The following is a 12,843-nucleotide window of genomic DNA, read 5'->3' as shown; positions in this document are numbered from 1 at the left end:
AACTCCTTGGTCGAGTATAAGGGTCGCTCCACTAGCCAGTTCTGAAGTTCATTTTTTAACTGGTTTCCTCTCTTGTCCTTAAGGTTTTGTGGCAATGAGTTGATGATTTTGCGGCCAATGTATGAAGGTTTTTTTGCTAAATGTTGTTGTGTGGTGAATAGGAAGACTGTAGTCGGCTGCTCTCCTGGTGTTGTATGAGTGTATGTCTTCATTTCTTGGAAGGTCCAGCTGATTGGTGTAGATGACAACTGCAAGTATGTAGAGTGATGTGACGGTTAAGATCTTAAGTGACTTGAACGCTTCTCTGCAGCTATCTGTAGGGCCTAGGCCTGCAAGTGTTCTAATAGCTTTTTTTTGGAGGATCAGGATTTTGTTTAAGGTTGGCCTCGGATGTTGAGCCCCAAGAAATTAATCCATATCGAATGTGAGATTCCACCATCGCGTAGTAGGCTGTTTTGGCTAATTCCGGGCCTCCCATCCACATCATTCTTTTGACTACAAATATCCCAGATGAGAGTTTCTTGGTCAGTGCATTAATATGATCTCCCCAAGAAAGGTCAGCATCAATTGTGAGCCCCAGTAGTTTTGTCTTTTGTTCTGTCGAAATATTGGGAATATCTGGTATTTGTTCATGTCTTCTGCTAAAATTGGATATGTGTGGTTTTGGATGGATTGATAGCTAAGTCGTTTTGAAGACAGTATTGGAGTGCTTTGTCTGTAGATGATAAAATGCTAGTTACTAATTCATGTGTTGTGTCATTTGCAAATAGAAGAGTTGTATCGTCTGCGTACATTATAGTCTCTAACATTGTCATCATTGATAAAAACAGAAAAGTCGTTGGTGAAAAGAATAAATAAAAAGGGGCCCAATAACTGAGCCTTGAGGCACTCCTCTTCTCACTGGCAGTGGCTTTGATCTGTATACACATTTTTTTTCCATTCAGATTTTGTTGAATTTCAGTAATTTGTGTGCGATCTTTCAGGTAGCTAGCCACCCAATCTTTTGCTAGGCCGTCAATACCTAAAGCCAAGAGTTTTCTCAGGATGAGGTCATGACCCAAGCTGTTGGGCCTAAAAATTCAAAAGATTCTGTGTAAAATGTAAAATTAGGTTTAGGTTCATGTACACTTTCTGAACTTATTTTTGTAAATATTTGTTTTCTCAGGTAAATTACCCGACAATAAATAATGTAATTTTAAAACCTTGAAAATAAACATATTTTAGAGGAAACATTTTTTTGTTAAAAAAGGGTTGGGATGGCTCGATCTGCATTTTATTGCAATAATCAACAAATTTTTTTGCTGTACATAAATTGAATTGAAGGTAGTCCTCAAATGTCTCGCCCCAGCAAAACAGACCATATTCTATTCTGCTGTGAACAAGTGAGAAATATAAGGAACGCAATATTGCATTGCTACATAAATCTTTAAGGAAATAAAAATATCCAAGAACATTATTTAATTTGAATTTTAAGTTGTAAACATGTTTTTTTTTTCAATTGATTTCTTGATCTAATATTGTTTTTGTTGGCATAAGCATTTAACGCATTCATATGTAACTGAGTCACTTAAACTGACTTTTCTTCTAAGACTAAAATTTATAAATTTTGTCTTTTTCAGGCTCAGAAGCATATGAATGTTTGTAAACCACCACTGTAGTACATTTAAATCTTGTTGCATATCCTGTTTTACTTCTTCCCAATCACTTTTTATGTACTTAAAGCAGTGTCGTCAGCAAAAGAACACTAAATGTAATGTGCTACTAGATCTAAAAAAATGTTTGCAATGTAACGAATCAAAATTTCCTGGTTTATTGGTATTGATATTTAATTCATTACCAGCAGAAAAAAGTTATTAAACTCATTCGATACAAGTGCAGGGTCACTTGTTAGATCACCATTAATTTTTAGACGTATAATGGACTGTTTCTTTGTCTTTTGGTCTGTTACTTCATTGACTACTTTCCATAATTTTGTTGAGTTTCCTTTACAATTTTTAAACTGTTTAGAATAGTAGGAATTTTTTAACGAACGTAAGGTTTATAGCACACCTCCAACCAGTCAACGATATCCAGGAGCGCATTTATTGTTGAGTAGTCAATGCGATAAGCTGCAGGTTCAGTGTCAGCTGACCCAACCGCTCGCCAGGCACACCACCACACACATGCATACTCACCCGAGTCATTGCATGGTCAGTGATGTTTGTATGAATCACACACACACACACACACACACATATCAACCTCTGTCTCTTCCTTACTTACTACCTTTGGAAAAACATGATCAATACAAGAGCTCATGATATTTGTAACTCTTGTTGATTCTGTTACTAAACATTCTAATCCGTTAAGTGATAACAATAAATTGTAATTATCTGTCACGTTGTTGTCCAAAATATTAATGTTGACATCTCCAATCCAAAGTACAATAATGTACTTTGGTATAAGCTTATTCAATTGTTGTAATAAGTATAAAACATATTTAATTAATTTAAAACAATTTCTTTTGTGAAATCTATAAACTGCTAGAAAAATGAATGTTTTATAATCAATTTATATTTTAAATTTATATCTGCTGTTTGAAATTTTACAGGTTCACAATTTATGAGTAAACTTGGTTTTATATAAAATATAATACCACCGGCTTGTTGAGTCTCGATGGAATTGATCTAACTGAAATAATTTGGCATTTCATAAAATTGCTTTCATCTTTTCAAATCCACTCTTGTGTTAAAATAATTATATGTGATAAAAGTCATTAGTTCAGCTAGAAAACTATAGCATATTTGTTTATCTTTTGAGCAGAATAAGACTTAAAAGGTCCTCCTTAGGAGGTTAAAGACCTCTCCTTTTTATAAATAATTAAAAATATATCGTGTGGTAGTTTTTAACCATTTCCAGTGCTGCCATCTCAACCCCTATCAAAACTAACGTGGCTGACAGCTAAACAGATCTCATACAAAATTAAGGTTGTTCTTATACAATAAAAATTCTTATATACTCACCTCCCAGACTAGAATATCCCCTGTAGGTCAGTGGCCCAGAGGGGTGGGAAAAAAATGGTCACCAACCCATAATTATAAAAAATAAACAATTATATTTTCATTCTGTTTACTACAAGTACTTGTCTTTTCTATACCCCTGTGGAAAATGCCTTAAATAATATTATTTCCAACATAAAATGTGCTTAAATGACATACTGAGCATTATTTTAACTTGATCTCTAAAATAATACATCATTGCAATAAAATGATTAAAAATTGTATATTTTTAGACTAAAATTCTAAAAATTTGACTTAATTGTCTCAGTAAATGTAAAAATCAAAATACTATTGACTTATGACAATCTCTGATAACCCAATAGGCACCAAGACTTCCTCAGGTGGTTACTTACTTACTTTATGTGTCCAGATCTAAACTTCTGACTTTCAAAAATTAGCTACCAAGATTGATTTGTCATTTGCATCTAAAAGGTTTTTTCATGTTGCAAGGCTGGTCCAGCTGAGGGCAAACGAACAGGTGGCCAGTATACTGGACACACAATGCTCTCATCCACTGGCAGGAGACATCATCTCTGTAAGTTTGTCTCACACTTCGGTATTTCTACCCTCATTCTATTTAGTATCTTTCTTCCACACTATATAAGGTTGTTCTCCGCCAGGTGCCAGTTCCTCCTTGTGTGATATAGATAGGTTTGTAAGAGAGGATTCCCACCTCGGGTGGTTCAAATATTAAGGGTATTTAGATTCCAAAAAAGAATTGTTCGCATTATGTCTGCAGCAGGTAATCGTGCTCACTGTAAGCCTTTTTTCAGCAACTGAATCTCCTCACTCTTCCAAGCATCTATATACTTGAAGTTTTGACTTTCTTCAAAAATAACCCACATCTTTTTGCAGAGAACACTTTTAATCATCAGTACGATACCCGCCACAGGGGTAATATGGTCTACCCGATCCATAGATTGACAATTTTCGAAAGGGGCATGCACTATTCAGCTCTACGGCTCTATAACGCGCTGCCTCGGCACCTGAAAAAACATAACCAGCTCACAAATTTTTCTAAAAAACATTAAAACTATTTTGCTTGAAAAATGCCCATATTCTGTTCAAGAATTCCTGTCATATTGCACAAACATGTGAAATAACCTATGTTGACTATTTGATTGTTGATTTTATTTAATTGTTATTGTTATATTTATATACGTACTATTTTATCTATGACTTATTTCATGTAACTTTATGTTATTAACGAAATAAATTATTTCTGATTCTGATTCTGATTCTATCATTATTTTATGCAATGTAAAAAGCCAACAACACGATTTTACAAAAAGCAAAACTAAAATCACTATGAAAGTATAATTGAAAATACAATAAACTTTGAAGAGCCTAAAAATGTTTAAAGCAATCTTTATGAGTCCATATTTAACTGTTTTTGTTCATTTGTTCACTTTAAAACTTTCTCTTAGTTGTACATTGTAAGCTTTTGTATTGGCATTAATAAATTTCTTTAGACATTTTCGAGAAAAGTTTAATTGTCTGTGTAACGCTAAGGAAACTGCAGCATATCCTTTGAAACTAAATATTATAGAAGCCTTGGTAAAGACAAGCAAAACATTTATTTGTATAGCTTTATTTGTATAGTTATAATAACATTTTCTGCTTTGATCACAGATGTTGAGTACAGTCTATAAAAAATACATTATCACAGATTCATATAAAGAACACTCTGGAATGAAGCAAAAAAAGAACAACATTAGTAATATTAATAAAACCTAACTTATATAAATTGTCTAAAAAATAAAAACAAATATATCGTACGGAGTGCCCATAGGAAAAATAGGTTAATATAATTTTCTTAATGGAGCATTTACATTTGTAGGCTTCTCTGTTATTTATTCCTATAGATATAAATAGTGTATTTAACATGGTGGCCACTAATCGTAGCTTGTTATAATTGTATTATGCACAGATATCATCAACACTGGTAGCAATTCTATACATACTCTTGTTAGGATTACCTCATGATTCCCACGGATGGGTTCACTTTGTACTAAAAACAGTCACTTCTTTCAGAAATAAAATACTACAGTGAATAATATAGAATCAATATCAAAACTTACAGTGAGAGTGTAAATACATTAGTGTATACTCTGTGTCAGATTTAAAATTATATCACTCTTACAGATACAGGAGGAGATAGCTCAGTTCTCCCACCCCACGACTGGGAAGACACCTAGTTCACAGTTAACGTAGGCTTGGTATTTGTCCGTGTTCACAGTCACATTGCCTCTTGCCCTCTCCACATACTGGCTGTAGATGGCTACTGACTTCTCGCTCACCTCAGGAGGGGTGACCTCAAAAGCAGAAGTTCTCACGCTAGGCTGTGTCTGTGAAGGTGACACCATCCCGGTTGACAGAGGTTGCTCTGTTGCCTTGTTCGCCATACGGTACATCAACACATACCTGCAATATTACAAGTGTAAAACTAGTAAATTGATATGCATGGTTTGGATCGTACTCCATACAATGGAATGTGATATTCCCTATTAACGAATTTCCTTTAAATACACAACATGCATGATCAATGGTGAGAAAACGATTTCTGCTACCTTGTGAGCCTGAATTTATTCTATTTGCTGTTTCTCTTCACTGCATCACATACTCCAGGTTTTGGTGACTTTACTAACAACAAGGAATGATTGTACAATTTGCTTAACATACATTGTTTTAAAGCTTTAAACTTAACATACCTAATTTTTACACTATGGTCTTTTCTACCTAAGACTGTTTACAGTAACACCATAAAGTATAACTCTGCCACCTTGGCTACAGTAAATGTATATTTAAAGCAAAGATAGGGAATATAGGGGTAAGACAAAAAACTACTAAATGTGAGAGTTCAAGAAAATAAATACAATACGAAAAAAGGGATAGAGGAAAAGTCTGAAATTGCTCAACAGTGCTGGTCTGAGAATCATCATGTGAATGGAGATGAAACTAAAATAATATACCACAAGGAGAATTTTTTCAAACATAAACTTATTGAGGTTTTATATACAAATTAGCACATCAACAGTAAGCATAAAATTAGTACGACTAATTTCTGTTATCGTTAGGCCACTTCGGCGACCAATATCAAAAAAAGAATTAACAAGTAAACCTAAATGAATTGCAATGATCAAACAAACGTCAGTCTATAAATTTGGACCCACACTGTAAATTTGATATATAGACCAAAATGGTAAGGCCTAATTGTCTGCTTTTCTATCCCTCCCCCACCTTCCTGTTCTCTTTGTCTCAGATGATGTGCAATGATACTATAGGAAGTGCCTATATTAATTAACTCTACAGTCTCTCTCAGCCTCTGTGTGCAACACGGGTTGTGCAGTGCTCTAGTTCTGTCCAGTGACACGGTTTGGGTCTGGTGCACATCACTGCACATTGATTAGTTTTAAAACATTTTAATCTTTTGTGTATGCTTAAACTTGTTTTAATGTGAAGAAGAGAGTGAATTCCAACATATTATATTTTTAAATCATCCATTGTCAATAACAAATTTTAAACAAAGAAATACTTGCACATCTGTGTTATGTTCTTATCGTTATAGCACAATTAACATCTGACCTCTTGTACAGGTGAGTGTCAGACTTAGAGGGAGGTTGCAACTCCTGTCCGTAGGTCTGCTGGAAGGAAGGGAACAGAGAGTCGAATGTGACAAGACCTGAGGATGTCATGTCCTTGGCAGGAGACGAGTGGTAGCTCTCCGAATGGTGAGGATCTAGACTCTCTTCATCACTCTCTTCAGAACTGAAATTTTTGGGAAAAATACTGTGACCATATTCGTTACAATGTTCAACCACGAGTTATATTCCACTATTACAATTTATAAACTGTGAAAGAAAGGCAAATAAAAGTGTCTCAAAGAAAGTACATAATAGACTGTCAGTAAAATTTATGAGAATAAGTTTTAAAAGTACTCTTTATTCTGTAATTAGTGATGTAAAACCTTGGTACTTCCAAAACCCATAATTTTCAGTCCCACTGTAAAATATAAAAATAAATTATTATTTGTTTATTATTGGCTTTTACACTAAACAATGTGAATTATACAGGAAGCATTTTCATAAGTTAATTTTCAGTATATACAGTTGTAAAAACATTAAGATGATGTTCAGAAAAATATTTGCTGTGATGAGATTAAAACTCCAGACTACTGAGAAGAACTAATAAGGACTTTTGAAGAACATGATAAAAAAATGGAGAAATAATCCATAAACATGAAGGAAAAATAAAGCATCTACAGGGGGAAATTACACAACTTAAGACTAACAAGTGTATGGTAACGGATAATTTGGACAGCCAAAAAAAATTTCAAGAACATAGAAACGCAGACCTGCAACTCAGAGTCACCTACCAGCTCGACTCAAAATACTCTGCAATTAGCCTCAAATACATTCCTACTGGACAGAACTAGCCAAACTAAAATTAGGAACAAGACAATATAGAAAATATCATACAGTATCAAACTCCTCTGTAATTTGGAACATAGACCAGATAAAAATTAGGCAAGGCAAATTAGAAAGCCTGATTAAAGACATGAAGGATCAAACTCATCCTCCTGTTACCCCCAAACAAGAAAGAAATAAAAAAGTCTAATAAATCTGTCTTAAATCCCTATACCGCCTTCTCTTCAACACCTGGAAAACAAACACAGACAAGTGAAACATGGGAAGAACTACTTCAGCATCTCACTGCAGGCAAAAAGGTACAGAGAGAAATGTGAAATAACAGATAGTCAACCACGGCAACAGAGAGATCAATTCACCTCTACCTGAAACCATGGCTACACCTCACCACACTTTAAAATTTCATCACTATGTAAAGCCAGACAAGGCAAAAAAGCGCAACTTACAAAAACACCACCCCAATGTATGCAAAGGTGAAGCCTGAAAAACAAAGTGTAAATGAATTTTTTTACGAAAGAATATTGAATATTATCGTCAGATTATGACTCAAAAAAATTCTACAGCCACTAAAAACGTGACCCCAATAACCCTCCTTCTTCTTCTGATACGCTAAATCAGCTCTCACCAGCCCCATTTGAAAACACTGAGACAGGATTCAGATAAAGTGGCCCTGAAGACATCCAATCCCAACCACTCTTTACAGCCACCGTCCCCAACCAAGCTCAAACCAATTTTAAATCAAGCAACCCAACCATCCGAAGATCACCAAACTAATTTTTTTAGGCCACAACAACCTTATAAAACAGCAAAAATAAAAAGCAAAATTAGCTGATTTTACAATTATACACCAGAACGTAAGGGGACTAGCAAGCAAAGTTGACCGCATAAACCACCTAATACAATCTACAGAGCCTGATATCATCATCTTGACAGAACATGGCCTAAACGAAAATGAAATTACCATCACTAACCTAATTAATTATACACTTCTTTCTCACTTCAGCAGAAACTGACCACAAAATGGGTGGCGTGTCGCAATCTACTCGAAAGACTGCCTAGTGAAATTCATAGTTCCCATTGAGGTACTAAAGGAATGCAAGGAGCTAAATCTAGAGGCTTCAATGATCAAAATATGCCAAGCAGACAGTGCACTGTATCTGCTCGGACTGTATAGGACAACCGAAGGCTAATTTGGATGAGGTCCTGGTCCGACTTCTCCCGCAATCATAGAAGAAACTAAAGCTCATAAAAAAACCCCCTGATCATCATGGGTTGATATTAACGTGGACACTCTAAAATCTGACAACAATACAAACCAAATTAAATGAAATGCTTGCTTCATTTGACATTGAAAGACTTCACCTACCTCCTACCAGAGTGACTGGCACAACCGCAACATCCATTGACTGTGTGTGTACTAATCAGTATATTACAAATTTCAAAATTGAGGTGATACAAAACCGGAATTTCTGACCACAGGGCCCAAATATGTAGTCTTCAAGTCCTCTAGGTCAAGCTCAACTCAACCAGGTCAAATCACACGGGTTTTCCATGAAGAAAACTTGCTACACTTGAAATACCTCCTATCAGAAAACCACTGGCTCGAGGTCCATAATGCTGAAAACTCTGAGGAAGCCTACAACAAATTCCTTACATCATTGACTGCTAATATAGAGACAGCCTGTCCAAAAAAGAAAAAAAGACCAAGAAAGAGGAAGAAAAACACAAAAATCTACGAAAACAAAGACGCGCTTATGCTAAAGCAAGACTATTTGCAAGCCTTTTCAAGATATGAACAAACAGGAGCTGAAGAAGACAAAGAAACCTGTGCAGCCACAAAGAAAATTTATGACCTTAAATTAAAATCACTGAGAAAGCAGATATCAAAGGAATACATTGACAAAAGCACATAATAAATCAAAAGCAATCTGGAACATTATAAATAAAAGAGCGGAAAAAGCAAGGACAAGAAGACGTCAAATTCAACTAAGAGTGGATGGAAAAGTACTAAGAAAGCCCCTTGAAAATAGCAGAACAACTTAATGGATATTTCGTTAGTGCTGCTGATGAGGCGCTGGAAAAAAAAAACAATATATCAAGAACCCCACTTACACATAACAACATCGCTGGGTGCAACATATACCTCTCTGAACTAACTCCCTACCAACCCAGAAGAGCTACAAAGAATAATTGCCTCTTTTTAAACCTAAATGGTCAGCAGGACTGGATGAAATTCCCTCCAAAATAATCAAAGTCTGCGCCTATGAATTGATTTCTCCATTAGCAAGTATAATTAATAAATCATTTAAAGAAGGACTATTCCCTGGCACTTTTAAAATGCTCAAAAAGGTCTACCCCAAATACAAGAAAGGTGCTCCCACAGATCCCTCAAATTACAGACCAATATCATTGGTTTCAAATTTCTCTAAATTAATAGAGAAAGTGGTCCTTGCAAGATTATTAAAACACTTACAAGACAACAATCTGTTAACCGACAAGCAGCATGGATTTGTCAAAGGAAAATCTACCACAACTGCAATAACTAGTCTTATACAAAATGTAATTGATCTACTTGAAGATGGAAAAGATAGTTACTGGACTTCTACTGGACTTCAGCAAGGCCTTTGACTCCTTGGGACACGACCTCATTCTTTCAAAACTTGATGCACTTGGTATAAAAGGATCAGCTAAATCATGGTTCCAATCCTACTTAACTGGACGTAGCCAAGTGTTGAGATAAAATACACAGCAAACAACATGGTTCAGTTTGTGAAATCTAGTCCAAAGGAAATAACCCGGGGAGTGCCACAAGGCTCGGTTTTAGGACCATCCTATTTATTCTTTTTACCAACGACATGCCACAACAACTTGGTGACTTGAGCACATGTTTAATGTTTGCAGATGATACCACACTGATAATAAGTGGAGACACAACTGCCAACTTAAAAGAACGCTTGCTCAGAGCCTTCATAAGGCCTATAAATATTGTAAAGACAATGACCTAGTCGCCAAAACACAACAAAAACAAAGCAGATCTGTTTTTGGAAGAGCAACGCTGAAACAGTGGGGACTCGAAAACATAGTTCTTGAAGATAAGGTGAAACTGCTTGGTATGACCATTGACAGAAAACTTACGTGGACCCCTCATGTAGATAACTTATGCAAAACACTGTCATCTGGCCTTTATGCTATGAGAAGACTTAAACAAGTTTGCCGACATCAATACTGCAAGAACAGCATATTTTGGCCTATGTGAACCACACATAAGGTATGGACTAATTGTCTGGGGCGGAAACCTCTCACGGCAACAATGGAAAGAGTATTGATCTTACAGAAACGAGCCATACGGATTCTTGCGGATCTACAACCATTGGAAACCTGCCCGTAACTCCTTTCAAAAAGATCTCAAGATCAAGACAGTAGTCAATCTATATATACAAGAGGCAATTATGTATGCTGACAAACATGAACCTCTACGTAATGACAAAATACATAACTACAAATACCAGGCATGCATTCCTTCTTCGTGACACCTCAACATAGGACTCACCTTGTATGAAAGACAACCACTCTACATTGGCTGCAAGCTTCATAATCACCTTCCCGACAACATTAGAGGACTTAAAGGGCAGGACTTGAGGAGGGAGCTGAGCAGATGGCTTACAGACCGACCCCTTCTACAGTCTAGCAGAGTTTCTAAAACCCAATAACTGATACGGACACTTCACTGTACTGTTATCCATATGACTTTAAAATTTATGTTGACATATTGTTTACTGTTACTTTTAGTAATTTATAACATATTGACGCCTTTGTATTTCTCTACGAAATTCCAAATAAAGAAAATGATTGATTGATTGATTGACTGAATCCGATTTTGGTTATAGCAAATCCAGATCTGATCCTTCCAATAGAGGTTGGAATTCAATATACATAAATAGAGTCTGTGGTCACATAAGTTAGTTTAAAGTTAAATAAAATGACAGATCTGTGCATTTATATTCACATTCAAAATTTAAAAACCTACACATTTCAACTTGAAAAGTTATTGCCAGGCTATAATAGTACAAAGTATTCAAGCCACTTGTTAGTAACTTCATGATTTTCCAATTTATGTTGACCTAATAAAAATCAGGATAACATGTTGAGGATATGTGGAGTTAATGTGAACTTTATAATACTAATTAATTGTCCTATTTTAAATCAAAACACATTAGCACATTACAATAATTATTGAATTCATTAAGACTTCAAATAAACTTATGAGTGAGAAGTGATGGATCACTAAATTTTATAGTTCAATGCCGAGTTTTGGCCTCTGGAAAAACCCCAACTTGGCTCAAAAACCAGGATAGACTGCTTCCCTTGAAATCACTATTGGAGATTCACCCACATTTGAATCACAAATAAAATGCATCCCAGCCAAAACATATATTTAAAGAAAAGGACAGTATATAGTAGCAGATGCCAGACACTGATGCTAACATAACACAAAGTTGTCGCACATTATGCTGTATACAATTAGGTGCAAGAGCTTTATCTGAAACCAGTTGTAATGTCACAGAGAGCAGATGTTTAAACACTGATGAGGATATAAAATATATATATCTGACAATTGCTATTGACACTCGGATAGTGAGTGGAGCACCTGCGTGAAACGATTTGCATACCTTGGAAGTGGTTGAGTACTCTGATAGTCATTCATTGAAGCTATATCCCACAAATTAAGACGTAATGGCAGCCACTAGCTAAGTGTTTAAATGTAGGAAGTGTGGATAGAATGTTTATAAAAATAGCAGTGCGCTTATTTGCCAGGGTAAACATAAATTTTGTTACTATAGTGACTGTGTGGAGATTAATCAAGAAGAATACACATGTTTTATAACTCTAGGAAACAAAGTAAGATTGCTCTGTAACAGTGCAAGGTTTCTAACCCACATGAACCTATTCCTCATAATGTAGAAGTTAAAACTATGGGTAATGTTAAAGTTGATAATCTTGAACTCAAAGAGCAATTGAAAATAGTGGTTGTAATTAAGTAAGAATGAAAAAGATCAAGGGTTACTATATGAGTTTTTAATGAGGGAGAACTAGAGTTTGAAATCGGTTCTGAATAATCAAGCTGATGCCATCAGTGAACTACTGACATATTATTATTACAATAAGCCCACATATGCTGATAAACTGAAAGTTAGTAACACTGTAACTAATCGTAGGGACAGTGGAAATTTAATTTCACATTGAGAATCTCACAAGAAAGCTAACTTAAGACAGCAATTGACTCCAGCTGTATGTATACGTTCTCAGGAACAAATCAATGAAGAGTTAGTTCACCAGTCACAAAGAGTTGTTCATGCATTGAGGAGCTCAGGTACTGG

At 35.4% G+C, this 12,843-nt stretch overlaps 1 protein-coding gene across 1 annotated transcript in view; it reads right to left on the bottom strand.

Annotated features, from left to right (window-relative positions):
• Positions 1-4,613: 4,613 nt before the first annotated feature.
• LOC124372637 (polyphosphoinositide phosphatase-like) overlaps positions 4,614-12,843 on the bottom strand; it is a gene marked incomplete at its 5' end in the record, with an annotated part of 31,012 nt that continues 22,782 nt past the window's right edge. The window contains 2 exon segments of the mRNA XM_046831040.1: positions 4,614-5,462; positions 6,624-6,806. Of these exon segments, the coding sequence (XP_046686996.1) occupies positions 5,201-5,462; positions 6,624-6,806 (445 nt within the window).

Source organism: Homalodisca vitripennis, unplaced genomic scaffold (genome assembly GCF_021130785.1).
Source record: "Homalodisca vitripennis isolate AUS2020 unplaced genomic scaffold, UT_GWSS_2.1 ScUCBcl_3668;HRSCAF=9337, whole genome shotgun sequence".
Lineage (NCBI taxonomy): Eukaryota > Metazoa > Arthropoda > Insecta > Hemiptera > Cicadellidae > Homalodisca > Homalodisca vitripennis.
This window is presented reverse-complemented; position numbering and strand designations above follow the sequence as displayed.